Consider the following 25,248-nt stretch of genomic DNA (forward strand, 5'->3'; position numbering starts at 1 on the left):
GATTAGCACAAAAAAACATTGCTCGAGTCTAAAAAGAAACATTTCATTTGTTATCTCACAGTGAGATGACAAATTGAGTTTCATATATGTGGCAGAGAGGATCTAACAAAAGTAGACTACTGAGAAGCATTATGGGAAGTGTAGGATCTGGCAATGTTTTGAGTTTGATCCAATTCTGGATACTTTGGGCTGTTTTCCTTCAGTTCTAAAATCTCAGAAAAGGAAGTGCCAAACTAAATGACTTGAGTGCCCTTTAATGTAACCTGCCTCAATAATATGACAATTCTCTGAAGTAAAGGTAAAAAAGAACATATGCTGCTTTTCAGAAATGCACTGGACTCTGCAGTTCATCTGTATTTTCTCCGGAGCATGCATCTGCATGTGTGAACGCAAATGTCCGAGTGAGGCGCTCTGTAGTTTCTACGGACTTCATCAGCCTGGACTCCCAAAAGACACTCCCTCAGGTTCTATTTTGATAACGATGGCAACTGTATATGATTCACATGATTTCATACATATGCCCTATGAATGGAGGCTTTGTCAACCTGTTTCCTCATTCATTTTCAGTTCATTTAACATCAACATTCTGCAGCATCCAAATGCACCACCAAGCTGGGATCCAGGATACTTAAAAAAAAAAAAGAGGCAATTGTACAAAAATGTACAAGTGAGGTGGGATAAAAGTTATATAAAACTTAGATAGATAGGTTTAAAGTTAGCCTTAACAACTTGTCGGAAGGTCCTTCATTAGTAACACAAAAAAGCTTTAAAGTAGAGAGGAGCTCAGAGTGGATACCTCCAAGGGTAATGCTCCATCTCACCACGTGTTAGAGAGTAAACAAAATCCTGGATCTGCTCCAAAATGTTATGAGGTCTTCCTGAGTCATGTCCCACCCCTCCACAATGTTTCATGGAAATCAGCCAAGTAGTTTTTGAGTGAAAACAGGTGAACTGTTACAGAAGAAATGAGCAAAGCCAAACAACAAAAACAAGATAAAACTCCCTTTAATATGCAATGAATCATTTTCAAGTAACCTTTTTTTTTCTAATGTCTGTTGGTAACAAAACAATACTGTATACAAACACAAAATTGCTACATTAATGTAAACAAGATATAAAAATGATCCTTATGGTAATAAAACAAGTATTTGCTGCAGAATTCCCCTTTTAATGTGATTTTCTTTTTTTCTTAGACCAACCTCCACCAAGCTCACGGTTAAAATTTCAAAAATATTCAAAAACAATATGGCAACGTAACATTCAAACAGCAATTTTTTTTTCTCTTTTTTTCTTTTCTTATTTTAGTCATCACACTCAGATGCTAAGTTTCAGTGGTTTGATGTTTCAACTTACTGGTGGAGTCATGTACACATCAGCCATGCATTTTTGATATTGCATTAATTTACTTAATACACCGTTATATATTAATGTTGATCCACTGTCGTTCCAATTTATCAGCTGTGGTTTTTTTTGTTACTGAGAGTAAAGCCTGATGGCGACTGTCGAAGGGTTTGTCATGCAATCTGACCGTTCTGCATCTGGGAGTCTTTACATCTGTGTGTGTGTAATAGAAAACATAAGAACAACAACAACATGAACAGGAACCGAAGAGACTGTACTAAGAGACTGATAACTGCTGAAGCTGACACACTCATTCAAGGCATTAGTGAGACAGTTTCCGTGCTGGCGTGAGGGGCAACAAGGTGGCTGAGGAGCAGATACATTATTTAAAAAAGGAGAGGGAGATTATCGGGAGCTCATTCCAAATTCAGGGAGGGATTTCATGAGTTTTCTTTGCTGTGGATGAGGAACCAGGTGGTGATGTGTTTCTGTGGGACAGTAACAGGCTTGGTACATCCATCCTGCCAAACTGGTCCTGGCTGCGGGACCTGGAGGGTTCTTTTTTAAAGGGGGTGGAGAAGCAGGGGGAGATGGACCAACACCGAGGTGAGAGAGGAGAAATAAGTGCGTGGCTTCTGACAGATCTATGACAGGAAGTGACCGGCTGGACTGGGACATGAGAGATGAGTCTATGATAAGATGTTGGACATGAACTCGTAGAATCGTTTGGAGTACTGCTCCGGGTTCACTGTCGAGATCTCGGCCCCCGCCTGAAAAATAAACAACAAAAAGGAAAAAGGAAATTTGAGTTTAAAGAAGCAACACGTGCATAGTACCAAAAAAAATCTTAGGATTTAAAAAATTGTTTTGTGTTACATCAGCTAAAAGGCACTTTCAGGGACCCTGACACCCAACGATCAGTTCGAAAATCCACTTTACTGGTATAACACTTAGGCCAACAGGTAACTACTGTTTTCATCAATGATTCATCTGGTGACACTTGATACAATCTTATTTTAATACAGCATAAAAATAACAATAAAACGTTATTTATTATTATACATTTATTTATTTACTTTAAGTATTAATGAGTTTATTTATCAAAATGTTTCCTTTAAATTGTTTGTGTATTTTTCTATTATTACACAATTTATTTAATTAATACTGACTCCATTTGCTTTGCCTTCTTTAAATGAGTTGAAAGTTCGAATTATTAAGTTGTGTTCACACTCACCCCGTGTTTCACAGTTTTGGCAGCATGTGCAGCTTTTTTCTTAGCGTCATAGTGCGTGAGGATGTCGATGATCGCCATGAAGTATACCTCCTTCCTCACAGCACCTATTCAAAAAAACAACACGTACTTTACTCTCACCTGAAAAACACAGGGATAAATGGTGCAATGCTATCGCTGCTATGCTTTAGCTTTGTTTGACAAATGTTCTACTACTACTTTGACAATTTCACAATAGTTTTGAGAGATCTTTACTTTGCCAATACAAGAAGCTAGGTTTTATTGTAAGTAAGCACAGATTGTTAAAACTGTCAAAATGCCTGCAGTTCAAGGGAAATGCTGCAATAAACACACTGTGAAAAACCAAAAACGATAATTAAATAAATAATATAAACTTTACTGAACAGTGGTCATCTTATCATCTGTGTGTGTGGTAATAAATCTACAGCCATGTTCACTACGTCAGATGAATGTCAAAGACAACGCTCACTGTCGTGGCTCTTGATTGCGTAAACGTCCACAGAGGGGTCGAACTCCCCAGGGCCAAAGAATCCTCCACAGTTGAGGGGGTTTCCGGGGCTGTCGGGAGGCGTGCCGAAGGAGCCGGTGAGCACGCCTCCGCCCATGCCATCGTTCTCGTACTCGTCCTCCTCTCCGGCAGCATCCACGTCCATCTCCTCCTGCTCCGCCCGCTCCACATCATGGATGCCCACCAGGAGACTGTAGTCCATGATCTTCAGGGTGGCCAGGAACTGATAAACACATGTGACACACACAGAAAACGCTCAGTCCAATGTCTTATTAGCACATCTGCTCCTTTGTGTTTTTTTACTGTGACACACAACAGATGGTCAGTACATCCAACCATATGGAATATGTAGTCAAATTCATATTTTAAATAATGATATGATCACTTAAAACTCTGCCCTAATGGTTGAAATCATACAAATCAAAATCCAGATGACAGCCTTTAAACTGTTTTTATTCATTGTGTCTGAAGCACTGGGCTTTAAAAACAGCACGAGCAATGAGTAGAACACTGATGTGATTTCACAAAGAACCACGTTGTTACTACCCAACCCAGGGGGTGGATACTGGACCAACTTTCCCGATGTCAGTGCGTTACTAATTGGTCTTCACAACACAAATGACATACATGATTATTTTCATATTGAGCGCGAAAGTGAGATCTGAACACAAGTGGGACAGGAGACACATTCAGGGTGTATTTTACTATGATACATGAGGTTTGGCACCCATAACAAGAAAATACATTTTTCACCAATGTAATGTCATACAGAGTATTTCATTGCAGGGCTGACAAATTCTATACTGTAAGGCAGCTCAGATCAGATGAGACGAGTACATGGTTATCTTTATTACCTCTACATCCCGTTTTAGCTTCTCCATAAAGTGATTCTTGTTGTCATCTCCTATCTGCAGCTTCTGGCCCTCATTCAGGAAGTCGTTGTCTTTCAAAGTGGGGAGTTCTTTAGCCTGAAGAGAGAGACAGTTTGGTTTTACTTGATAATAGAGACAAATAGCACAAATAGAGATGGATGTGAGATTTTAGGAGGATTAGTTGATACAGGAAAAAAAACAAAAGTTCATAACTGTTATATTATAGCCAATACATAAAGACAAAGATCTGACTCAGTGGCCGTGGTGACAGTTTACAACTGTCTAAAAACAGAGCTCTACACACTGACAGCATGACAACTAAAAACACCTGCTTACTTATAATGTCTTAATTTAGCCGTCATTTGACAAGTTCCCCTCAGGGGTTTTTGTTCCATCATGTCAGCAGTTGTTAGCTCACAGAAATAAAACATACCTTCTCCTTGTCGCTGGCTTCCCTTGAGACCGTAGAACCCTACGAACGAGGGGAAATGAGAATAAAAATAGAATTAAAAAGTGAAAGCAGCTCCAGACACATCAGAGGGACAGTTAGCATATTCCTCTTCTTATCCTCAGATTCTTTTTAAACTGTCAGTGTTAGAAAGCCAAGGTTGTTTTCTCCAGAGAATACTTGGCAGGAAGACAGCCATATGCTATAAAGGATTTTTTGTAGGGGGAGAGTAAAGAAGCGTGCAGTCTGAATGCTGTTTTCACAGCTGCTGGAAACTGCATCTTCATATCCAGCTTTAGCCCAGACATTATTTATGAGCTGAATTTGTAATCTCCAGTAAATATTATCATGAAATTATGAATGTTATGTTAGCAGCAGCTAATCTAGCCTCAAGCAGAGATGTGGAGCAGGGTACAGGTCTGATGATGCTCACTTTCTCCACATCCTGGGTTTATCATTTAAATATTATTACACAATACAACTTGCATGTTATACCTTAACAGCATTTTTAACATGATTCCGTGACCCTTAACCACTGCAGAATCCAAGTAAATTAGCCATTTAAGCAATAAATTCAATAATTTCAATTTCAACTTGATGAAGGGATGTGGCGTGGTTCAGGGAAGAACCCATTCAATTTTGGTACGGATCCTGATCAGGGGACAGATCCAGTAATATTTTTCACCCTCTTTGAAATTGTGAGAGAGGGAGTTTATCAACATTTTCCTCGACTTCTCATAAAATAATGAATGGAGCGTGATGAAAAAAAGTTCAGGCATATTTAGGGGACTCTGTGCTTCCAATTAATTATCTCAAATGTGCTTGACCACCATATTCAAATTTGTTCTGCCACAGTTTCATAATGAACCCAAATATTTTTACTATCTAAAATGACTTGAGATAATGTAATTTGACCAGCTATGGGCAGAATTTATTTTACTGTCCACTCGCAATTTCAGCTGCACTTGTCGCAAGCAATGTAGTTGTCCCTCTCATGCGAGAACTTCGTTTTCACTATTTAGTCTGTGTACCTGTCACTCGGAATCTGTTGCTCGTGAGAGTGACCTTTGTGCGTGTGCGCCCGTTACTGTCACACATTGAATTAATTCTGTGGGAAAAGCTGGGGGACTGATATTTATGAGTGTTTGCAATTTGGTGCAGATCCAAATACAAATCTGTATCTAGTGAATTTCAATGTGGTTTCATAGGGAGACTGTTGGGCCTTGGGGGAGGTTTGTGCTCTGAGTGACATTCTAGTTCCCATTGTTGTTATTTACTTGTCATATATTGCTTATGTATGTATCTAATTACTTTGACACAGGGTTCATTCAGTGTGTGTTTACAGCTGTAATGAGGGATTCTCGCGTTTGATTCACTTTTGACTGTGTGACTGTGTTTAAAACTAAAGATCAATGTGCAGTCAATATATGTTAGCATTTTTAAACATTTTGCCGCAATGATAAGATCTTGAGTCCTGCCCCTTTAAGAAAACCTGATCTAACTATCCAATATCAAACATATACAGTAACCTACGTATCCTACCTTCAGGTCATATTTGCGGTGTACAGTGAGGCGATGGCTGAATACATTCCGGGTTACCACCATGTAGGTCTCCACCCCGTCCACCGTTAGCCTGTACATACCCAGGAACTGAGGGAGCAGCGTGTTGCCATGACACTCCACTATAAACTGGATAGAGGCAGGGCAGGAGAGCACAGAGTGTAACGGCAAGCGTGGGAGTGAGGCATCAAATATCAAAACCGATTTAAACTGGACACAGCAATTTTTTACAGTCATCATTTCTGCAGCGCCGCATCAGTTACATGCATGTATATGAGAGAAAACAGATGTTTTATTACTTTCACTGACAATTTTTGTTTAAATACTGAATGAAAGGAACAGTACTTATTTTAAACATAACTGCTTTCAGACATGCAGTAAACTCCGGATGTTTCTGTATGTGAGAAAGCAAATGTCCGAATCAGTTGCTCTGGACATTCTGCAGAGTTTCTCCTGCCAGCCCCCAGTAAAAACTCTGGATAATGTCTGAATGAGCCCATGTCAGAACGCAGCAGGGGATTATCCGGAAGATTCGCTGCAAGTGAGGGGGCGTGTTGATGACGTTTATAACACGAGGTGGGCGCAAAACTGAAAAGAAAAAGAAAAAAAAGAGTACAAATACCTCAGGATGAAAAAGAGGTGCGATACACATAGACGACACAGACGAAGATGTCAACTTGGGTAGACAGAAGGATTCTAGAGTTCTTCACGATAAGACCCGACGCCTGTGTTTATGTGCTGTAAACAAAAACGTGATCTCCGCAGTGGAATTTATATGTTATGTGCTGCCTACTACAGGCTGCGCAACCCCTCACCAGAACGCTCTGGAGATGTTTGTGTTGTTGTGAATGCATCTGTTCTAATATCCGGAGTCCATGTCTGAAAACGGCTCAAGTAATCAAACTAAAAATACAGTAGTGAGAGGGTCCCTACCTGGTGATATTTCTTTAGGATGTTGTGCATCTCAGCGATGTCCTCACTGGACACGGTTTTGATTACAAAGCGGTGGTCATAGCTGGACAGGAAGCGGTTGCCAAAGCGACCCTGGGAGTCGCTGTTAAGCGGGGCGCTTCTCGTCAGAGAGTTCTGACAAAGACAAATCATCAAAATTTCAAAATCGACAACAGCTATTAAGAATTTTTGATTGATTTCATTCGTCAAACGTTGTTGCATGTTAGCCACCAGTGTCTCACCTGGTAGTCCTGGTCGTCGATGCAGAACCTCTCCCTCAGGTTTCTGAACACCATGGGACAGTACTCTTTGAACTTAAAGCGACTAGGCAGGTTTTCTCTGACAGGGAAGAACAAAATGGAGCACAAAGTGAAATTGAAGAAGGAGCCTCATTGTTGACATTATTTCTACTTTTATTTGGATTGGAAACAAACAATAAAATGCTTAGTTGACATTTCATATGTTCAGTCATAAGTTATGGTGCTGCCTGTTCACTGGATGAAATTTAGCTTTACAAATTAAACCTGTTACATATGAACTTAGAAACTAGATTAATTCTGAATCACAATTAAAAAATATAGTGTGTTTTCTTATATAGACTCTTTCTATTGTGGATATTTTGTATTCTCAGCATTTGTCATTCATTTTGTCCAAGTAAAGAAATGTATGCTTCCTCAACAATAAACTATAGCAAACCAGAACTATTACTGAATTGACGAAAGATTTAAAGTTTGAAACATAAAAGATTTGGATTTGCACACATCAAAGTTTCATAAATTATATACTATGTGACTTCACTCTGAAAACTGAGGATTTGGGATGATAAAATGTCAAAATTAAAAATTATTTGTGTTTGGGGATAATAATCGATTGGTGGTTTGTGATCAAACAGTTTCTCTTTACCTGGACAAAATGTATTTCATATTAACAGATGTTAAAATGTTGTGGGAATTATCACTTTGATATGCAAATTTCTAAAAGCATCTTATCCAAAGTTCTAACTTAAATTGAGTCTTGGGTGATCCAATCACAAGTGGACAGCTTTGAGTAAATGCCATCCAATATGCAGAGAGGGTGCAGTGATATGCAATCCTGCTGACCACCTTCAGAGGTGTGCACATGAACGTATCCTGGACTACACTTAAGGATCACCTAATCAACTGAGTGTAAGAGGAAGATTGTACTCCGTCACACACGAAAGTTTTTAATAAACCCATTACGATTGCCTCATACATCTTGGGTGATTTGGTTTGCCAGAAACACACCAAGAAATCTACCCAGTCTGTATTCAGATTTAATTCTTGTTCCAGCAAACTAGACACAGGAAGTGCATTTCTGCATAGCGCTTATTTTCATTTGGTCTGTGAACACAGAAATTATGTTTATTTGCATTTGGTGAGAGGTGGTCCCTTGAGACTAATGTGGCAACACGTTCTGAAACTAGGGCTGAATGTGGCCAAAGACACCAAACCAAGCTCCAATATCATTAGATGTATCAAGAGTAAATACCTTCAAAATCCTGACAGGACTATCAAGATGAAACTAAAGGAATGTGAGGGACAAATGATGAAGATATCTCTCTTCTATTCTCTACCTCATAGGTCCAAAGAAAACACCACCCCCCTGCTTCAGTTCTGTACTGCTACTTTTCCTGGAGGATGATTTGAATTGCAAAGCTGCTCAGTTAAATGTCCACTGGAGCTTTGACAACAATCTTTGTCACTGCAACATGACCCCCCAGTAAAATCTCCATTGAAGCATCACATAGTTCCTGCTGATTTGTCAGCTGTTCTTTCATGCCGTAAATATCTTGTTCTACCACAGCCTGAATGACGGTGACTGAGTGAGGACACTGAAGTTCCCTGAACTCACTGCCATGTTCAAGAAGCAGTTTCAACTTCTGCTTTGTGACATGTAGCATTATTCTGTTGGAAGCAGCCATTAGAGGATGGTTAACAGTGACCTGGGGCAAGATAATGAACCCCAAATTGCACCCCATACATAGTAAGTATGAATAAGGGTGAATGTGACCAGAAATGTAAAGCACTTTGAGTGGTTGATGAGAGCAGAAAATTGCTATATAAAACACAGCCCATTTAAATAATGACTGATTGGATGATCGAAATGTTGCTAAAAACATTCCCCACACCACCACGAACCTGGACTGTTGACACAAGGAAACCAGTCCCACTATTGAGGCCAAATTCTGACCAATCCATCAGCATGGCTGGACCACCCACCTCAATTTTAGACATATTGTTTAGTCTGAGATGCGTTTCTGCTCACTACAGAAGTTAGAGTGGTTATCCAAGTTACCATAGACTTTATGTCAACGACAAGACATTTGTCAGTGAACATCTCTAGAGATCTGCAGTTTAAGAAACTCACGGCCGTCTGTCTGACACCAACTATCATGTCACAGTCACAGAGATCACAGATTGTCATCATTCTGAAGTTTGACATGAACATGAGGCTGGATACTGACAGATAGCTCCTGACCCGTATTTGCAGGATTTTATGCAACACACTGCTACAGCCAATAATGATTGGCTGGATGGATCAATGAGCAGGTGTACATGTGTTCTTATTTAATAGCTTGGCAGGCGTGTTACCACATATGTAAAGCAGGAGCATCATCATTTTACAAAACAAAGCTATCAATCATGTTGGGAATGACAGCAGGTGTTTTGAGCTTGAATAGTGTGGTGACCTTTTTGTTTACACTTGGATTACAGATTTAACAGATTGTGCTGACAGTGCATAAGCTGTGATGTACCTACTTGTTAAATAGGTGGTTGTCCACTTTGATCTTACTGTAGGCTTTAAAGTCATCTGGCATCAGCATTACTGGTACAGGCACATTACTTAACTCGTTAATCTGAAGGAGAGAAGTGAGAAAGAGAGAAAGCAATCAGACAAGAGCCTGAAGGAGAGAAGAAACAGGTGATACATACACACTAACAGACTAGGAAGTAGGATTAGAAATATAAGAAATTAAAGCAGCAACATTGACACAGTTTTAAAAAATGCGAGGAGAATATTCACTTCACTGCAGTGCAGTTACAGTCAAACACAACAAGATGCTTGAAACACCAAATGTGCAGAACAGAGCCCTGTCTACCTGTAACGCACCGCAGTTTGCAAAATCAATATGTATTGTCAGTTTCATGTGAGCCATACACATTCTGCCAAATCTCTGCGAGTGTTTACCAGCAGCAATCATTAACTTTCGAGACCACAGAACAAACTGACAGTTTGTCTTGCTGCTGCTGTTGCTGCTAAACCCCTGGACACTGATCTTATCTGCTCAAACACATCCAAAGCACAAGCACTTCACAGAAATCTGAGTAGATTATCATGAACACAGCCACACAGCTGTTAAGGAAATAATAAATAACACACAGATAATGACATTGAAATATTCTACCACTGCAATAGCTGCATGGAACAATATTACATTTTGCTTTAACTCCCAGATTCATAATATAAAGAACAAATTAAAGAATATCTTATTCCACAGTTGTTGTTTGTTGGAAATGTTAATCACACAACCCTAGTCTCACTGAAAGAGCAGTGACAGTACAGTAAAATACAAACACTCCCTGAAGTTGACACTGACGAATCAGAGTGACTAATTATTTGCTAGATAGTTTCTGAAGGAGTAACAGCATCAAACAGGTGGTGTACAGCACATCACCTCAACACCAAGTGACAGTGTGTGGAAATGAAGTCCCCCAGCATCACAGCAAAGGCATGATTAAAAATGTATACGTTTTCTGCTGCTTTGATGAGAAGTCTGTTTGATGTCTTGAATCAGCTTCCACCCACACCTCAAATCACCAGGCCTGTGTGCTGCACCCACACAACCACTGCCAAAGTTCACCCACTGTGGAGATGCTGCAGTGATAACCATATCATTAGCTGCTTCATTAGTTCCGTGCTTGAATGCATTTTATCCACCACACCTTTTCATTCAATGGGCGACGAACAAGGGTTTGTGGTACGTACACATACAGACACACACAAATGTCCACAGTGTGTCCAGTCTGCTGTCAGCAGCTTTGGATTTTAACCATCTAGCTGCAACTAGTTAAAGTTTATGTTGGATGACTGGCCATGTGTGTGTGTGTGTGTGTGTGTGTGTGTGTGTGTGTGTGTGTGTGTGTGTGTGTAATCTTTTTGTTACCTCGTTTGGACTTTTCCAGCATAAACACAGGTCCAGTAAGTCTCATTAGGGACCAAAGCCCAGGCCTAATGAGGCAAAAATTATGCCTCAACTAATTTCCACCCCCTGCTGTGTTCTCACATCGAATTCTCCTGAATTTCTACAAACTTTATAGCAGGAGGCCAGACGGTGACATGCACCTCCTCCCGGAGAAAATCCAGGGAATCTGCGGAATTCAGTGCATGTCTGAAAGCAGCTCGTGTTCGGTCCAGTTAGCCTCATTGGGGACCAAAGCCCAGGCCAAATGAGGAAAAGCTTATGCCTAAACTAATGTCTGAGGTCCTGGCTAAGGTTAGGGGTAAGATGTTAACCGTGCTTAGGTAGCATGAACTGGACATGGTTATGGTTGGATTTAAGGTTCTGGCTAGGCTGCTCACGAGTGGAAGTCTATACAAAGTCCAAATCGGGATAGCTTTTCAAACCTGTATGTGACTGACCAAAAACAAGACAAAAACAGAGGAGGAGGAGGAGTCAGTTTACCACCCATATTTTGTTAACTGGTCTGATCACCTCAGCATCAGTATCTGACCATACAGCTGTGTATCTTCTGCAGCCTGGAGGAACCACAAAAGTGTCGTGGGCACAAATTACACCTAACTCTATCAAGTCAACTACAATTCCGATACTAGATGCTCTCCTACTCAGAGCAAGTCAAAACGCTTCCACACTGAATGTAGATGTGTGTGTCACAGCTGACAGGCTGCTTTTCACCATCAGACTGTGCCAGAGTGTGTATGTGTGTATGACAAAACAGCAGGAGGTGTGTTGCATATAAGGCAGAACCCCTCCATCCATCTATAGGCGTCGCGTCTTCCCTCCACTGAACTTGTCATAGCAATTGGCAGCTTGAGCCAAAAGTGAATGTGATATACCGTCTGCTCTATTTATACGGGAATTGTGTAATGGAAGAAGCCGCAGCAAATGGGTAACATGCGGGTGCACAGGAGCTGCAAACGGAAGCTCGGACCATTGGAACAATAGCACGGGTGCTGTCCGTGGATCTGGAAATGAGTGTGACCTGCTGCTAGGGCTGCCTGTCACACCCCTCCCACTCCACGCCTGCACGAACTACAGCAGCTCACGACTTGGCTCCACACATTCTTCACCACCATCCATGATTTATGATTGCAGAGTGTCGTTGCACAGCTTTAGGGCGCAACTGCACAAGCTGCCGCGAACATGCACGTTTTTTTTTTTTCTGGCAGTCGTGCCAAAGCTGCAGAGAGTTTAACACAAGCACTTTAAATCCCTGCAAAGCACGTTTCAATATGAGCCGACCGCGGCTAAATCCCGCGGCAGCAGCGGTCAACTATCAGCCGTGTGGAGGTTGCTGGTTCAGCACTGACTCAGCCCGCAGATATGTGAGCAAGCACTTCACTACAGTGGGAATTAGACACATTACATGGCGACTGTAAGCATCCGAGCTGCCTTGACAGATGAGGTCAGCTGGCTAACAAGCTAGCAGGCTAGCTAAATCAAAACAGCAGCATAAACAAACCGCCCGCACAGCTACAACAAGACATTGAGGGTGTATTTACCGTGTGGTTGACCCCCCACATTAAAACGCTGAGAATGGGCTCGCTTGCACGGAAGAGTTTCACTTTCTGTCCTATAAAATGCTTCTTTTTCGTCTTGGTTTTGCTGGCGCTGACAGGCGCTGCGCTGGTGCAGTTGGATGACATGTCTCAGGCTGGGGGGACTCGGGGTACGCAGGGCGGCGCTCACTGGCGTTCACAGCCTCGACAGACAACCACAACAAAAAGATCGGAGAGTTAAGAGCGTTTAAAAAAATCTAGAAGTGCATCGTGCTCGTCGTCCGACTCGCGGCGAGTCTCCGGGCTGGATGGGTGTCTTGCCGGGGAGTCAGCGGTAGAGCATTTTGCGCCGTCACCACCCTTCCTCCTCCCGAGCAGGCCGCGGTGGAGTCCAGGGAGCAGCTAGCCGGCCATCAGGCTCCAGCAGCCTCTCTCTGGAAACTGGAGAAACACTCAGTGAGCAGGGCAAGAGGTGAACCGTCGTCCTCCAGCTCCTCTCCCTCAGACACACACTACTGCCGTGAGGCCGCTTCGCTCGGAGCCTGTAATCCCGTCATGATGCGCCTCAGATTGTTGTCAGTCACTAAGCAGCGCCGCTGGTCGGGGTCTCCTCAAGATGGCGTCTCCGCTGCGCTGCACAGGCAACAGCGCCTCCAGCAGGCCGCCGACCGAACTACGGGGTTTCCCGCACTTCAAACTAAAATCTGAATCTGGATGAAAACACGGTCATGTAGTGTGGATAAGAATAAGAATAAGAATAAGAATAAGAATAAGAATAAGAATAACTTGATGGTAGTATGACTGCACATATGGAAATTAAAGGCACAGTCTATATACAGTATATACAGACATGTTAACACATGAACTTATTTATTATGGTGACCCAGTTTAAATGGCTGCATGCAACCTGCATCAGAGGTAAAACTGATGTTAACACGTCAGTGAATTTATCATGTTTCTGAACTCTCTGACATACAGCTACAGTTTCTATTTGCCTTTACGAGAAAGTGGTGATGGTGGCCCTCAAAATGATCTACTAAAGCTGACTAGAATAACACTCAGACAAAAAAGTGTGGGGAAACAACATGCACATCCATTAAAACATGTAAGAGGGTGCTCGAGAAGAAGATAAGATCAAATAAGATAAGATAAGACTTTATTAATCCCAATGGAAATTCTTGTGCCAGCTTGCTCCACGATTACAGTATTGAACAACATACAATAGAAAAGAATGCAGTACAAAAAAGGCATATAACAGAAGTATGCAAAGAGGATGGTGAATCTGTATTTATCAGGAGTCTGAGGAAAAGCCTTGCTCTCAAAGCATCACCAAGGCAAATTTAAATACTGATATTAAACCTTCTTAAATTAACAACAGCTGCATTCATTCGGACTGTTTTCTTAATAGACCCAGTCTTTCTTTTATTTTGGTAGCCTGATTTTTTTGTTTTAATAACATGATTGTGTTAAAGTTCATCAAAAGGCCTCAGCATCATCACAACCATCACATTCAGTGACAAACAAGGTAGAACCTACACATTATTCAGCCAAATAACTTATAATTATTATAGTGTAGAAATTCATTTTAATTCGATTTTGCTGATAAAAACAAGCGTTTAATTCCACTGTAAAAAAATAACTTAATGTGTTAAAATTGTAATAACCCTGGACACACCTCTTAAAATGTGTTTAAGTGTTAGTATTTTATTTTATTTTATATGCTCATCCTCTTAATGTTAGATAATAACATGGAGGTAAGTGCTGTGTGAGGACACCAGGAACCAGGAACATGATTCCAGAGTGGAAATGTGTTTTCCTTAAATATGTAGTCTCAAAACTGTGAATCTTTAAAAAAACTTTGTGAAAGAACCCAAAATTACTGGGAGAAAATACAAAGAATATAAGGTCAGGGTCATACGTAGCATTTGCAGCCCTTGGCTTGTGAATATGTGACATTACAGATTCAGCCATGAGAAATAAACAAATGGTTTGACAAAGTTTGCCTGGTGAGGTGTGAGTGCTTTAAAGATATTTCTGCTACCACAGCTATCATGATTTTACCATATATAATTAGATCAGTGGATATGATGATATTTAAACATTTTCAAGGTAACATTTTAGCAAGTGATATTACTCAGTTCTAACAGTTCTAATATTTAATTTCTAATATTTCAGTTTTGATATTGGGAATACGAGTGAGTTACAAACTTTCTAAATAAGAGTATAGGTTCTTCAAAGAGAGAGAGAGAGAGTGTGTTATAAAGTGTAAAGTTAGATTTGTCTTATATTCTTCACTATACTGATAACAGTTCCAACCTTGTTCACATGTATTTGTTTCATTTCTACAGATGCACAATGACTTCTGTGACTCTGCAAGAGCTTGTTCAAGGCTGAGGAAAAAACCTGATGATGTCATCGGTGGCTGAAGATGTAATCGGGGTCATCTCACCTTGGGCTTGCTTTAGGCCACAGGTAGCAGTTACAGTATGTGTGGGTTTACAAACAGATGCTCTCGAGTTGCATGATGAGAAATGTAGGATCCAGTGTTTTTTCTGCTCTTGACACATTTTACGGACTAAAAGTTAGAACACCTCCACCTCTGCTGCTTTGAATTGGACCATTTCTCATTTAAATCTGTCTCATGTGAGTCACCCAAATATTTATGAACACGCAGCTACACTACAACATGCAAACAATTGTAATAGTTTAGTAGATTAATTTTCTTTTCTTTTTAATTGTCCTGTCCAAGAATGCCAGCACGAATGTTTCCTTTGCTTTAGTAAAAGTTTTTTCGTCTCATTTCTCAAGCCTCAGTTTGTGACAACACAACTGCAGCACATTTCCAGCTTGCGACTGAGAAAGCTCTCATCATACATTTTACATTGTGGTCACAAATGTAGACCCTTAAACACTTCACTGTAGACATCATAAATTATTGTTGCTGTCCTGTCTGTAAAGCTGAGCTCTGTTTGTGGTTAGCAGGGACCTGGAGGAGGAGATTTCTTATCTCATTTAGATGGAAATGGTTCTAACTCTAACATGATACATGATCAAAATAATGTAAACCTGTAGTTTGTGTATAATGTAAAACTCAGTTCACTTTATGTTACTCTTTACTCTTTACCACACTAAGAATAATTTACACAGTCATGTATTTGATCAGACATTCATAACCTAAATGTTTCTCTGTACATTAAAATTATTTCTTCATCTTTTTGTAAAAATAGAACTATCACTGGATTGATGGTTATATCTATTATTTCTAATCAATTTGAGTGATAAATTGAAATTATTTGTATTCCCTTTGGCCAGGACACAACTCTTCAAATGTTTTCAGGTGCTAGAATTTGTTTGTACTTTATTTATTTATCCTCTGAATGTTAGTTACAAACATGGAGGTATAAGTGCTGTGTAAGGACACCACCAGGAACATGATTCCAGAGTGGAAATAATGCCTTTTCCTTAAATATGTAGTCTCAAAACAGTTCTTTTAAAAAACGGAATCTTTTTTTTTTTAAATTGTAGAATTCAATGAAGAAACCCAAATACACAGAACATGACGTCAGTGACCTCAATAGCATTTGCAGCCCTTTCTCTGTCCATTAAAATTATGTATTCTTGTAACTATAGAACTATCACTGGGTTTGTGGTTTTATTTATTCTTTATATGCTAATCAATTTTAGTGATATATTTAAGATTTAAGATTTGAGATAAAAAAGTAACAAGACTCCTAGTTGTGCAGTTGTTGGACGTGAGGCCTGCAGGCCCTCTCCCCTCCTCCCTCTGTGGTGCACTTTAACTCACTGGGAGGCCCACGCAGACAAGCAGAGGAGCAGCTCGGCTCCTGACTGAAACGAATCAAAGCAACATGCAGCAGAGACAGAGGAGTGGGGTGGTGTGAGGCTGCAGACACATGAAGCTGCAGACAGGGAGCAGGGCCCGCAGAGGATCCCCCTCATGCCCCGTGAACGAGGCGACAAAATAATATCACGTGATCCAAAATGGGCAGTCCTCTGACGGGGCTGAAAAAAGCCATTTTCTGGCGCTGCTGCAAATTCTGCCCAAGTCCAGATAATTGATCTGGATCGTGTGTGGGAGCAGAGCGGAGCTTTCATGTCGGATCAGGTAGGAACGACGCCTCGGCGGCTGCTCTTTGTCGGGCTCATCGCGCCGCTGTTTGCTGAGGCGCACACACTGTGGACGGTGTCACATTTTCAGTCTCTTGTTCGCCTCCTCATACAGAGCCCTGTCAGTGAATTTAAGATGGCTGCTTTGTGTACCACTGTGATTTTCCCGTGGCTCTGCACCCCTCGGTGCTGCTGTTCGCAGCGGGTGCGCTCGGTCTCGGGGCTCGGTGGGCCGCCGGAGCTCCGGGGAAATGAAACGCTCTTTGTTGCTCCGCTGCTCGAGGAGCGGAGCTGATGCACAAGATGAGGCCACACAGGGTGATTCAGTAGTCGGCTGTTGTGCACCACCTCCTCGCAGACTGCATGCAGCCGCTCGGCTGCTGCTCTCTCCACGTTATTTATCGCTGCAACATGTCAGCCGAGGAGTTTTCTTGTTGCAGCAGCTCCCTCTCTTTGTTGCTGCTGTCCCAAGGACGAGCTGCAGACATTGTCTGAGAGCAGCCACTCATTCTCCACACGGGAGAGAACCCATAGTCCCAACAAACATCATGCACAGTGTTCTACTGTGCAGCCAGCAGCTCTCATGTTGTCGTGTGCTTCCCCTGCAGATCTGTCCTGATGGATAAAATGCAGCCCAACCGGGTTAAAATCACAGATGTGAACCCCCACCTCACATGTCCACTGTGCGCTGGTTACTTGATCGATGCTACAACCATCGTAGAGTGTCTGCACTCCTGTAAGTTCCACTCATTGAAGCGTTACACTGCATTACATGCATGCACACAGCTTTTTCCACTATTAACCCCAGTGAGGATTAGGCACAGAGCCTACAGTGTTGTGCACGGTGAGCAGAGCCTCCTGCACACTGTGGGATGTTGAGTCTCATATGTGACCCACCGTTAATGTTGATTTTCAAGCCAGGCCCACTGGAAAGGAACATGTGTGCATAATAATAGTGTAATGCATGACAACTAGCATTCATGTTTTTGTTGATGCTGCATTTTAGGTGTTGATTTAACTTGGTTGCAACTGTGGTGGCAGGAGGTGGATTTATTGGGTTATATTTGAAGGGTTTCTGTCAATATTTCAACAGTCAAATCTAAAATGTCTTCATATAGTACATTGAAGTGTTTATAACACAGAGTCCACTCCATGTACTACTTATCATAACTGGTGATGATACAGGTCAGTGTTCTAACAGCTGTGTCCTCTCTCTCTGCGTAGTTTGTAAAACATGCATCGTTGCCTTCTTGGAGACAAATAAGTTCTGTCCTCGATGTGACGTCCAGGTCCACAAGACGTGTCCACAGCTCAGCATCAGGTAACTATTGATGGCTTACAATGGGGTTCTTTAAAAAAAACAAAACACACTCACTGATTGCAATGTGTATCATGTCTAATATTGTGAAACTTTCTTTGTTTTCCAAGAGCGGACAAAACTCTTCAAGATATTGTATATAAGCTTGTTCCGGGGTTATTCAAAGGTAAGACCGTGTTTATGAGGATGTTAGTCAACATATTATTTTTAGGCAAACTCTTAGTCCATAGTGTTGGTCGTTGTCGTAGGGTTCTATGTAATAATGCATTTTTTCCCTCTGAAACTAGATGAGATGAAACGGAGGCGAGACTTCTACGCAGAGAATCGCGTGCTGGAGCCGGGGGAAGTGGTGGAGACGTTTAACATAGCAGAGGATGAAATCATCAGTCTGTCCATACAGTTCTACGAGAGGAATAAGTGAGTCGCTCAGTTCTCATTTTTACATAAATAAATTCTGGGTCTGTTCACGGTAAAGTTGGATAATCTCCTGAAATTATCCAGAGGGGCTGTATGTGAGGACACAAATGTCTGAGTTAGTTGCTGTGGACATTCTCTAGAGTTTCTCCTGCCAGCCCCCTCCCAAAAAACAAATGGGCAAATGAGCCCATGTGAGAATACAGCAGGAGATCCTCCTCCATTCACCTCCAGCAGGTGGGCGTTTGTGACGTTTCTAACATGCAACGGACACAAAACAAAAACACCCCCCCCCAAAAATCTTTCGGGGTGAAAAAAATTCAATACACATGTAGAAGACGAAGCAGATGTCAACTCGGACGGATGAGATTCGAGAGCTTTTGCTGATATGGGCCGATGTCGATGTGCTGTAAACAAAAAACATGTGATCTCCATAGTGGATTTTGTCCAGCACGCTGCGGCTCCCCTCACCTTTACGCTGCGGTGATGTCTCTGTGTTGTCGTGAGCTGAGAATCTCCTGCTGCGTTCTTCATGTGTGAAAGACGTTCTCCAGAGTTCATGCCTGAAAACTGCTAATGAGACATATTTAAACGGGTTCCAGTCAATCCTGCTGTACGTCTCACTCAATCAGATTTTCTGTTTGTGTGGAAAGAACTGTTAATAATAGTTTTTTACCCCATGTCTTTGTATTTAATGTTTTCCTGCAGAAACAATGAGATGCAGCGTTCAGAGATGGAGGGAGACAAGGTAAAACCTCATTTCAGAGAAGATGTTGGGTCAAGCAGTAGTTTAAGCCTCCACACCACATGTTTGGTGTGGTTCTTCTGGTCGTCAACCTGGATTAATATGTCCCCTCTCTATTCTTCTCTTTGTTTTCAGACCAATGGTAAACGCTTCCTGCAGTGCCCAGCAGCCATGTCCGTCATGCACTTAGCAAAGTTCCTGCGGAGCAAGATGGACATTCCCAACAACTATCGGGTAATTAGACACAGTGCATCCATACACAGCAACTCCTCCCATATTGACTCTGTAGCAAACTACAGGGGTCTGACACAATAATAATAAATACATCGGGGGGGGGGGACTTTTAATTCCAAAGTAACTTAATCACACCCACAAACACTGCTACAGATGTCAGCACTGTGGTGTGTGTGCATCCAGTGCAACATGATAAATAACAGAGGTTCCAATCTTACAATTTGTGCTCACACTGAGGGACGCTGCTTCACAATGAATGGACATGTCAAAATGAATAGTTTTAAGAAGAGTGTATTAATTAGATGTAAAATTGCTGCATTAGGCCACTGGTCGATGTACAATATCTGACCATCCTTTTTACACGGGGAGCAAGAGCAGGAACATGTCCTGAATTTCGGTGTGAAAAGTAAAATTAAATTAATTTTTATAATTTATGAGATGAGTTAAGAATCAGGAAGCTCCCAGATTACAGTATCACAATATATAATAGAGTACAGTGAATAAAACGATAGGGTAGTAAGTCTGGAAAATATATCAACTATATTTATGTGCTACAAGTGAGAGCTGCTCTTGTCCATGCATTATTCTATGCTAATACAGTTAGCCACACTACTAGCCTCCTGGCCACTGTCTAAATAACCTGCAGTGCTTCAGTTGTTCTAGTTGTAGTGGTTAACACGTGAAACCAGAGTTGCATCGATACAATATTATTATTCACCTTTTACTTATTTACCATTCAGTAACTATCTCCCATGAGTCTCTGGGACGCTGTAGTTCAAAGCTAACTAAATATTAATCTTCATGTTGTTAAAATGATGAGTTACTACTTTGTCCTTGTTTGGTTCAACATTCAATCATTTTCATGTTTAAGGGTTTTAGTTATGAAATGTTTATATTTTGTTTGTATTTTCATGTTTTTCAATGGAAAAAAAGGATAAAAAGAAAAATTCTAAACAAAATCCTGCAATATAAACAAAAAAGAACATACGCTGTGTTATGGAAGTTGTCAACCTAACAATGGTTTCATATATTGTACTGAAATTGTGCGTCAATCAGTCTTTATGGAGCCAGTAAGATTTCACATTAGGGGGAATCACTATAACCTTGACCTGAATTGGTTTTCTCTCTGTCTAACATGTGGTTTATTATAGACGGCCTGTGGGATGATGGTTAAAATGGTAAAAGATAAGTTTGTCAATAACGTTTGCTGTTGATCTGAGGAATATTTATATTGACATAAAGAGAACTGGCTCCAGTTTGTCTCCCAGTGCAGCACTTTGGGTTTTCCCCTTTTCCTTCTTTCCCCCTTTTCCTTTATAATGCTTTCAAATCAAAACCTCACAGAGTAGACTGAGTAAGTGTTGTGTTCAAATGAGGATTTACTCTGTTTACTGTACGGCAGTAGTACTGAGCTTCAGTTGGGGAAACAAAGCATCAGTGTCGTGTTTTAGCTTTTCAGAAACACAGAAACCCTCTTCTTCAGTGACTGATGAATATCAGCCAGTTACTGTCTGACACACTGGTGATGCTGGAATCTCAAGAGATTTAAGTTGGTCTGTTTGAAAGGAAATGTTTTATTTTTTATTTAGTATTAAAATGTGTATCTACAAGTTGTAAGCAGTTACTAGTGGGGTTGAGTTGACAGTGAATAGTGCTACAACATATCAGTTTAGAAATACTCTGGGGAAACATCTAAACAGGTCAGAATTTAATGTGACACTTTGTTGGGTTACTGAAATGGCAGGTGTATGCTTCACCCGGTTGAGTGGTTGAAGCTCGTTTTACTGACTTAAATTGTGAAGTGATGAGCTGCAGACTGTGGTTTTCTTCTCCTAACCTTGCTTTTGAATGGTGGGACTTGTCTGCTACAGGTGGAGGTGTTGTACGGGGACGAGCCCTTGAAGGACTACTACACACTCATGGATATTGCTTACTTCTACGAGTGGAGACGGGTGAGTGACAGCTTTTAGATTTATGACAACTTTCTTAAGCATGTTTTTAGATTTATTACGTTCAGCATGCCGTGTGCTGAATGTAACAACCGGATATAGTGATCATGGCTAGAGTGATCAAATGTGTATATGAAGAATTGTTCCTATACAAATTCTGTTTACATAATTTGATTATAGTGATCAGGTAATCCGCTTGCAGTGTTCATTTTGGGTCTTGTTACAACTTGTTTAGACCATGTGTGTGCGTGTGTGCGTGCGTGCGTGCGTGCGTGCGTGCGTGCGTGTGGGTCAGCACGAGAGAGAGAGAGAAGGAGCCGGACAGGCTGAGAGCTATAAAGAAATATCGATTATAATGTGGTTATCAGCGTTGATATTGAATCAACGTTAAAACTGTATCTGGTCAGAGGTCAGCTGAGTGTGTGTGTCTGAGAGAGAGCGAGGGAGATGATGATTGTAATGATCAGTGTTTCAGACTAGTGTAATACAGTGTTTTCTGCTGTTTTTAATTTCTAGTTTCATATTCTAGTTGCGTGTATAAATCACATTGTAGCTTCAGTGACAGTGAAAAAGATTTGAGGTTGTATACACAATATATTTTGCCTCTAGATGTCGCCCTAACACCAGCAATATCAGCCCAAAACAAATGCCTCCCCTGCCACATCTCTCCCCTCAGCTACATGTTGGGCCAGTGAAAGCAGCTCCTAAACACACAACCAGAAGCACATGTCAGTAAAGTTCCCCTGAGGACAGTAGAGCTGACAGAAAACACTCCAGTTAGCTGCTCTGCTTATTGGTAAAATGGATCAGTCACATCTCATTCGCAGGTTGGTGTTCCTGCAGCGTCTTATTTCAGGGCTGCGCTCACTTTTGCAGCAGATCTGCATGGCGGCTAGCAGCTAGACAGCATGGCTGTTATCGATGGCATAGCCTTGCCATACTGTGTGTAGCCCATAGGCTGTGTAAAATCAAATAAAAAGGTGGAACTGCAGTGTTTTTGGTTTAATTGTGCCGCGGTGGAAGACAACTGCAATGCCATTTAATTCTGCAATAAAGATGATAGCACCTTTTCACACTGAAGACAATAGCTAGATGTTGGTGGGGTTTTTGTCCTTTGTTGTTCCTCTGCCTTTTCAGCTGAGGAACGTGGTTTGTTCAGTGGACGAAATTCTGGAAGGTCGATGTGGCTTAGGAGGTACAGCGGGTCATCCCTCAACCAGAGTGTTGTTGGTGTGATCCCAGTCTCCCCATCTCCCGATGGTTCAATACCCGTGTCCCCTATACTGCATGCCGAAGTGTCCTTGGGCAATAAAGATGCACTCGTATAAATGTGTGTGTGAAGGGGTGAATGGCAAAACTGAACTGTAAAGAGCTGTGAGTGATCATCAGGACTAGAGAAGCTCTATATAAATACAGACCTTTTACCACTTTTCCTAAAAGCTGAACTGGACTCATTTTTAAACATGTTGAGGGCTGGCTCACTCACATGAACTAACATGCACATGCATTAACAAGAAAGCGAGCTTGTAACAGCTGTACTAATACAATACACACACATAGACAGGAGGAATTCTGTGCTCAGAACGCCATTACTCCTTTAGTTTTACATGGACAACAGTTGCTGGCTGTTACATACATGTTAAAAATTGTGTCTACTTTACCATGTAAGAATGGGAAAGGCAAGGCCAATTCATTTTTGTTGAATACAGACATTTGGGTTTAATATCAAAAGATGATCATGGGACAAGAGTTCACAATTTTAGCTTTTATTTCCTGGTATTTACTTCTAGATAAACAACTTGAGGCATAACAGCAAGGCGCTGCTGTTGTTTGCAAACCTTACTCAAACAAGGGGTGAATAGTGGTGGACTGTTTTCGGCAGTGGATGAATACACATTTGGTGCTTGTGTTTCTTGCAGCAGGATGGTGTGAGTGAGACTGTGTCAAACAAAGTGTGTAACTGTGTGTTCAATGTATGATGCATGTTGTCACCCAGTGCAACAGTGAGGCTCATCCATACGTTTTTAATAGCTTGACAACAATGCAGCTGTATGACACAATAGACATGAGATATACATGCATCAGTCTTTGGCTTCACAGGCAGTACTTGTTAAAACGATCAATCAATATATTAATAATCAATAAGTTGTTGCCAGCTTTAGTATTTAACAATTGATTTAAAGTAATCAACTGTACATTTTTGCACATTTTAAAATCGAATGTAATGATGGTCTGTGTTCCTCTGCAGACTGGACCCATCCCCTTGCAGTATCTGGTCAAACCCAACCGGAAGCGCAGGAGGCCGTCCCAGTCTGCCGCTCAGGGCCACTCTGACGGCGTCAACACCAGTCCGACGTCTGAGAGCGACTCCCAGAGTGACAAGGTCCACAGTCCCACCGCAGCCCCGCTGCCCCGAGCCTCCTCGCAGTCCAGCCCCGCCTCCCACAACCCCTCTCCTGCCATCCAAAGCTCCAACGGTACCTCTGTGCCCAACAACACTCAGCGACACACTGTCGCATCCAAACAGGGCGCCAGCGCTCGCAAGGTGACTGTCAATGGCACAAGCTCCGGAGCTGGCAAAGAGGAGGCGAGGGGTGGCGACAAAAGTGGTTTGCCCCCGGCGACCTAACGCGTGTACGGGGCAGCAGGGAGGACAGTGTTTGAATTGCTCCCTTCTTTTTTTCTTCAGAGCAAAAGGAGGAGCTTGAGTTCTCCTTCTGGACAAATGGGGGCCAGATTACTGTTATCACCTTTCAACAGCAAAGACTGAGAGTGCAGCCAAATAGACACTTGTATGTATGTATGTATGTGTGTGTGTGCGTGTGTGTGTGCGTGTGTTTATGTGTGTTAGACTAGAACAGTGCACACATACAAACTGTACAGTATGTATCAAATGTGAGCATGTGTGCATACATATGTATAAACTTATCTTTTATACAAGATATTGTAATCGTTTTGTATTGTATATGCTGTGGGTCTGATTCATTTCCATTGTTCTTTCAACTTTGGTTTGGCTTCCAGAAAAAAACATGCGACAAAATGCTGGAAGGCATCAAAGTGCACGTCACTGCTCCAGTTGGATGTAAAGTAAAAAAGAAGCTGATCCTTGCCTTTGAACAGTCATGTTGATAACTGCTGTATAAATGTCCAGTAAAAGCTCATCAGGTAACACACCCATGACATAAAACTGTCAATGCACTTTGTTAAGGTCAGATCACACAATCCAAACCAGTATTTTCCAGCAGGAGAAGCATTTATATGTACACATTTCCAAGCACTACCATGCTTTCAAGCTGATAACGTCTGTCAGAAGACCATGTTCCCTCTCTCATGGCACTCGAAGAACTCAAAAGGGATTTGAATATTTGGCCATGTATGTCGTAGTTCCATCGTTTTCAACATTCCCTTTGTTTCTTTTCAACAAACTGATACTTTTTTTATCAGCCATATGTGCATGTTTTAGGTCAATAAAATGTTTACTTACTAGGTTTTTCTGAGCCGACTGTCCTGTTTGATTCCCTGATTAACTCAGTAGCTTGTGTGTGCTGTACAAAAACACATTAGAACACAACTATGCAAGTTAAATAAGTTACATTTCACTTTTACATGTATACATTCAATATATCTAGGGACGAAAGTCCGAAATTTCACAGTCTCATTACTGTGCTTTGATACACGACTCCGTATCTCTCGCAATCTGTGTAGTGAAGGTTACTGAGTCTTTAGGGGCTCTGTGTGAAATGATCCAGACAACAGGTGTCAAAGCAT

The 25,248-nt window shown here is 41.5% G+C and overlaps 2 protein-coding genes across 2 annotated transcripts; one reads left to right on the top strand and one right to left on the bottom strand.

Moving 5' to 3' along the window:
- Positions 1 to 988: 988 nt before the first annotated feature.
- LOC117768217 (phosphatidylinositol 5-phosphate 4-kinase type-2 beta) lies at positions 989 to 13,386 on the bottom strand. The gene is made up of 10 exons (XM_034596421.1): positions 12,696 to 13,386; positions 9,713 to 9,810; positions 7,175 to 7,271; positions 6,915 to 7,067; positions 5,964 to 6,110; positions 4,407 to 4,445; positions 3,956 to 4,069; positions 3,063 to 3,324; positions 2,576 to 2,679; positions 989 to 2,111 (listed from the first exon to the last, which is right to left on the bottom strand). Exons 1-10 carry the CDS (start codon positions 12,837 to 12,839, stop codon positions 2,031 to 2,033), a joined length of 1,239 nt encoding a protein of 412 aa, XP_034452312.1. The 5' UTR covers positions 12,840 to 13,386; the 3' UTR covers positions 989 to 2,030.
- A 3,171-nt stretch (positions 13,387 to 16,557) lies between these two features.
- Positions 16,558 to 24,970, top strand: LOC117768235 (polycomb group RING finger protein 2-like). Its single transcript, XM_034596444.1, has 9 exons — positions 16,558 to 16,818; positions 17,429 to 17,556; positions 18,045 to 18,141; positions 18,249 to 18,304; positions 18,426 to 18,555; positions 19,261 to 19,300; positions 19,433 to 19,531; positions 21,403 to 21,483; positions 23,729 to 24,970. The coding sequence occupies exons 2-9, from the start codon at positions 17,439 to 17,441 to the stop codon at positions 24,107 to 24,109; spliced, it is 1,002 nt and encodes a 333-aa protein (XP_034452335.1). The 5' UTR covers positions 16,558 to 16,818; positions 17,429 to 17,438; the 3' UTR covers positions 24,110 to 24,970.
- The last annotated feature ends 278 nt before the right edge of the window (positions 24,971 to 25,248 follow it).

The sequence above is a fragment of the Hippoglossus hippoglossus genome, chromosome 1, assembly GCF_009819705.1.
Source record: "Hippoglossus hippoglossus isolate fHipHip1 chromosome 1, fHipHip1.pri, whole genome shotgun sequence".
Classification (NCBI taxonomy): domain Eukaryota; kingdom Metazoa; phylum Chordata; class Actinopteri; order Pleuronectiformes; family Pleuronectidae; genus Hippoglossus; species Hippoglossus hippoglossus.

Bases quoted from the DNA above. Each gene is read 5' to 3' on its own strand.
- LOC117768217 (XM_034596421.1), bottom strand. From the start codon at position 12,839: ATGTCATCCAACTGCACCAGCGCAGCGCCTGTCAGCGCCAGCAAAACC. The intron at 6,111-6,914 runs GTAGGGACCCTC...GCCTCTATCCAG, and splicing joins TCCTAAAGAAATATCACCAG to TTTATAGTGGAGTGTCATGG. The intron at 2,680-3,062 runs GTGAGCGTTGTC...TTTTTTGAATAG, and splicing joins CGCAATCAAGAGCCACGACA to GTGCTGTGAGGAAGGAGGTA.
- LOC117768235 (XM_034596444.1), top strand. From the start codon at position 17,439: ATGGATAAAATGCAGCCCAACCGGGTTAAAATCACAGATGTGAACCCC. The intron at 18,142-18,248 runs GTAACTATTGAT...TTGTTTTCCAAG, and splicing joins TGTCCACAGCTCAGCATCAG to AGCGGACAAAACTCTTCAAG. The intron at 21,484-23,728 runs GTGAGTGACAGC...GTTCCTCTGCAG, and splicing joins ACTTCTACGAGTGGAGACGG to ACTGGACCCATCCCCTTGCA.